Here is a 5612-nt window from a genome sequence, read left to right on the forward strand (position 1 = left end):
GATTGGTCGTCTATAATATTGTTACGACAGCGGTAGTCATGTGACTCTGGTAACACGTCATGATATTCTCGAAGGATCGGGGAACATCACGAATAATCCAATATGTGCTAGACGCCCTCTATTCCTGTATATAAGTGCGCCGGTTAACGTGAGACTAATCAATTGGAATTGAATTGCAGACAGGCAGAGATCAAGACGGACAATTGAGTCAAGCGCGGTAGTGACCGTAAGAAAGTGCGTGAATCATTGTGAATTATAGCGTGTGTTTAAAGTAACTGTGGAAATTAAGTGTATTGCAAAGTTAAATTGAGAAAGAATAAACTAGTTTTATTTAAGAAAGGACTTGTATCGCTAATGTTTCTTCGGAAAGAATTTTTACGGAAAATTAACAAACGAACAAACAGAGGCGTAACAATATAATACTATTTAATTCTATGTATCATGTACATTTTGAGTTCATCTATTGTGTAATCTCTACGTAAGGAGCGACACCTACATTTATCAATACATTGTCCACAGGTCAACATATAAAAGAGGTTTTGTGTAGATTAACTGCTGCAATTGTATAGATCACGTGCATGAATTATCTAGCAAAGTTGAAGTGCTTTAGTACTGTGTTCTTGAAATTGTTATGTAGCATGTTAAGTGGTTTAATATCCCCGTAAAATTTGAATTAAGAATAAGGCTATCCTTTGGTCAGACTGTATTTCTAGGGTACAGCCATACTTTGCTTAGTATTTCACATATCTTAAATTGCTTTTCATAGTTAAAACTGAAAAAAAAGTTTTGGTTGAACTTGTTAGGCTTCTTATGTGAGTCAATGTTGTTATTTGTGCATCACGTCTCTAAATTGCTCATCTAAGTTAATTCTAAAACTAAAAACTAGGTTAGACAAGCTTCCGGACTCAAATATACTTAAAACTATAATAATGAGATTTATAAGGCGGACAATTTTTGTCTTTTACTTTGTTTTTTCTCTCTCAAAATCAGAAGCAACGACGTCGCAACCGTTAGGTAAGATATTTGGATAATTATCACACATTTCTGTATATTCTGAAGTTCTGTGTATGTTAAAGAAATTACTGGTTATGGATGTTTAATACGATTGGTATATTAACAATAAAACACAAAAACGAGGTTTTTTTGGCACAATGAAAGGTAAATATATATTGTTAATTACAGCCGGCTACTTTTGGTAACATAATTACCATCATCAAGGTTACTGTCTAATAGTAATAATAAAAATGTTACCTTTATTGTGCCACAAAACGTTGGTTTCTATTTGTTTATTCTAAATATAGTAGCATAATGTGCCTGAAAAGAAATTATTCTTAATATATTGTGTTAAGTATCTTTGTGTATTGATATTTATCAAATAAACAATTGACATATATTTGATAATAATTTTATATTAAGGCTTAAGAATGATAAAAACTGGCTGTTATGTCTATTGTCTTTGTTGTTTAAAATCCAGGTTTAGAAATTATTTCTCCAGTGAAGTCTGTTTTTTTAAACACTGAATGAAATAACGTTATTCGCCGAGCACCGAAAAAAAAAAGAAATAAAAAATTCAGTCTTTCATTAAATAACATTCATTATCTCTTGCACGTTAAAATGCTTTGGTTAAAAATGAAAGTTTTACAGGATTTTAATTGGCATTTTTAGTTGCTTTAAGTTAGAGTTTTTCAGTGAATAATTTTTCTTGCGTGTAGGATATACAAATTTTAGGTTTTCTCTTCGTTGTTTAATTTGAATACTACGATTTTCGTTACATGTTATAGTCGAGATATAATGGGTTTCAATTGAAAGTATAGTTAAAATATTTATTTTAGGAATACGCAGAACGAACATGTTGTAGGTTTTAGTTTATTGTTTCGGTAGAAATTCAGTTGTTTCAAATGAAATTATAATTCAAAATATTTGATGTTTCGTTCGATTTTATAACAAGACTAGAATTTGATGAACGTACGCAGGGGGCGGAGGGTGAGTGTCGAGGAGGTTCAGCCGAAACCCCTATACGATTCCCCCTGATTACAATAGGTAATTTACTATTGTAGTGCAGTGTTGTTGAAATTAGTAATATAATTTAACAATTAATAACTACTCTGCATGTAGATAGTACAGTACTTTACTGTAATAAAACATACATATCTATGTTAATTTAAGTCTAGCTTCCCATGCAATGTTACAACAGAAAGGTGATTTTATTACAATTTACAACTTTTACAGTAAGTCAGATTTGCGTAAAATATTCCATAATTTTTGTATATTTATTCATTTTTGGTTAGGTTTGTTTCTGTTTAGCCATAAACAAATAATCTGTAAATTTACGCGGATTAATATGTACATGAATAAGTAACCACTTCAACTCTTGGATTTAGATATAGTTGGATAGATGAATGTTAATTTAAATACTGAAAAGTTTTTTACCGTTAAAACTTGTGTATTTGAGAATGATCGCAACAGTTATTGAAACGTCGTACCTGATCTCAAAACAAATCTTACTAACTGTAAAAGCTGTAAATTGTAATAAGATATGCTTAATCAGGAAGTAAACTCAAAAGAAACTATCAGAATGATGATTTGTTGACTTTTCATTGGATATTTATGTGAACAGCCATGCAATATTTAGCTATATTTTATGCAAAATTGCTTCCAGATTTAATCTTATAGCACCTATTTTTTACAACTTTTCTGGGAGGCATGCTCCCAGACCCCTTAACAATAGCATGATTTGCACAATATGTGTTGTCTTTTGATCTCACAAATTAGAACTTTCTTTCAAGCATTCTGCATACGGGCCTGTGTTTGAATTGAAAGATCATATAGAAAATTCGGTTTTTCGACTTGAAGATTACTTATAATATTATAATATGTACACTAATAAATGTAGAAGAAAATTATTCATTTTAATTGTTTGTTCAGCTATAAGTAGTTTAAATGGAATATTAAAGGTTTGAGTTGATGTTTAGACTGCATATATATTAGGTTTCAGTTGATGTTTAGATATTATATATCTTAGGTTTTAGTTTATAGTTTAGATTTAATATTAGAGGTTTCAGTTTAGAGTTTAAATATCATATACATTAGGTTTTAGCCAAGAGTTTGAATAGCGTATATATATACTAGGTTTAAGTTGAGGATTTAGATAGAATATTACAAGTTTCAATTAATGATTTATATAGCATATATTCTAGGTTTTAATTGATGGCTCAAATTAAAAGTTTAGGTAGTATTTATATTACGTTTTATTTGATGGTTTAGATTTATATCGACGCACAGTGAAAATTCAGAGTGTATACAGCGGCATATCGTGGCTCGAGTCTTGACGTTTCGATTTGTAGCCCCACACATTAACCACTAAGCCACGCTCAGCTCCTTCTAATTTCATGGGAATGATAAAACGCACAGTTGATTGCATAACTAGAACTTTCTGGTTTTGAACTCAGTGTTTAGCCAAAATATCAGGGGAGACAATTTTAAGTTAGTTAAAACTTTTCTATATTTGACTGGAATAGTAAACGTCTATTGTACATGTATATGTAGAATTATGCCTGTTTCAATAACAAATATATATATATTGTTACGACAGCAGAAGTCATGTGACGCTAGTAGCACGTCATGAGCTTCTAGAAAATTGATGTCCCTTCGTGAAGCCTCGAGTGTTTACTAGTTGTGCGGTATTCTTGTATATAAGACCGCCAAGAACTGACGGCAACAAAGGAATTGAATTGCAGACAGAGATAGAGACGACAATTGAGTCAAGTTTCTTCCAACAACTGCTGTAATCTCTCTTCTTGTTTATTTTCTCGTTCTTCTTGTTTCTTTTGCTGTTCTTGTATTGCTGCCATCAAATCTACTAAACTGTAATTTTATTTGCCACCTCTCGTTTCAATCTTCTTTTTTTTTGTCCCACTCTCTGACACTAATTTGTTACCCTCTGATCGTTTGTTAATTTTCTGTAAAGATTCTTTCCAAAGAAACTTTAGCGATACAAGTCCTTTCTTAAATAAAACTAGTTTATTCTTTCTCAATACAACTTTACAATACACTTAATTTCCACTGTCACGTTATAACTTAAACAAACGCTGTAATTCACAACGAACGAACGATTCACGCTAAGAAAAGAAACAAGAAGAGAGATTACAGCAGTTGTTGGAAGAAAAAGAAAAGAAAAAAGAAGAACTAGAAAAGAAACAAGAAGAGAGACAACAGCAGTGGCAAGAAAATCTGCAACAGTGGCAGCTCGAACAGCAAAATAAACATGAGAGACTACAGCAGTTGTTGGAGGAGAAAGAAAAGAAACAAGGAGAACGAGAAAAGAAACAAGAAGAGAGATTACAGCAGTGGCAAGGATTACAGCAGTGTCAAAAAAAATCTGCAACAGTGGCAGCTCGAACAGCAAAATAAACAAGATGAGAGATAACAGCAGTGGCAACTAGAACAAGAAAGGAAACAGGCAACGAGCTTGAAGAGACAACCACTGAAAATACTTGGACAGTTGTCAGCAGACGACAGGCACAACTATAGAGCACTGGTAGTGGCTCTAGAACTCAGGTATGGAACTCAAAATCAGTCCAAAGTCTACAGGGCTAGGTTTAGGACGAGAGTCCGTGCTAAAGGGGAGAGCCTGCAAGAGCTGGCACAGAACTTGGAAAGTATGGTACACAAGGCCTACCCAACTGTGCCACCCAATGTCTCAAGTTGTTGCTGAGAGATCAGTTCGTAGAGGCCTTGGACAGCCCACAACTGAAGATACAAGTAAAGCAAGCACACCCTTCTACTATGCAGGATGCAATGGCCAGAGCTCTTGATTTTGAATCCTACGTTAAGTTCAGCACAGAGGTACCAAGGTTGGTACAATCATCAGGATTCAAGGCCAGAAAAGGGCAGCTTTTAAAGAGGTTTGAGGGACTTTGCTGGCACTGTAACAAACCTGGGCACAAAAGAACTCAATGCTGGCAACTTCAACACAGGGAAGATGCCACAGCAGGAAAGGCTGCTACTCAGAAAGGTTGTTGGAACTGTGAAGAGCAAGGACATATGAGGAGCCAGTGTAAGAAGAATACCACCAATAAGTCAGCTTCGGGAAACCAGTAGTGGATGGTGCAGAGGGACACCCACCAACCCTTATCGTGAAAGTCCCAACAGCTAAGTGTAAAATAGCAAGCACACATAGTGTCTACGTGACAGGAAAGCTGGATGGCTAAAGGTGCAACTTTGTCATAGATTCTACATCTCAGCAAAACCTTGTGAGTATCGAGATGCAAGATCACAAAGGAGTACCAGAAGCCATACATAAGCTCTGTGGTGTGAAAAAACATTATGCAAAGTTGTGGGGACCAGTGTGGGTAACTATTGAGCTCATGGGTATAAATAACAGGCACAAAGTATACTTGACTGACATTGAAGACCAATGCATATTAGGATTGGACTACTTACTACCTAGGAAGTGCATAGTTAACTTCGATAAAATGACGATTGGAAACAACATAGGCCAAATTCCAGTAAGTGTTGCTACATCTGTTGATTTGCATGGCACAGCACTTAAGTCAACTACAATACCCCCTATGTCAGAGAAGATAATTTGGGGTAGGATAAAAGAACATCCA

At 34.5% G+C, this 5612-nt stretch overlaps 1 protein-coding gene across 1 annotated transcript in view; it reads left to right on the forward strand.

Annotated features, from left to right (window-relative positions):
• Positions 1-607: 607 nt before the first annotated feature.
• LOC106458514 overlaps positions 608-5612 on the forward strand; it is a 45687-nt gene continuing 40682 nt past the window's right edge. The window contains exon 1 of the mRNA XM_022384746.1: positions 608-1014. Coding sequence (XP_022240454.1) covers positions 930-1014 — 85 coding nt within the window. The 5' untranslated portion in view covers positions 608-929. The remainder of the gene's footprint in view (positions 1015-5612) is intronic.

Source organism: Limulus polyphemus, unplaced genomic scaffold (genome assembly GCF_000517525.1).
Source record: "Limulus polyphemus unplaced genomic scaffold, Limulus_polyphemus-2.1.2 Scaffold479, whole genome shotgun sequence".
Classification (NCBI taxonomy): domain Eukaryota; kingdom Metazoa; phylum Arthropoda; class Merostomata; order Xiphosura; family Limulidae; genus Limulus; species Limulus polyphemus.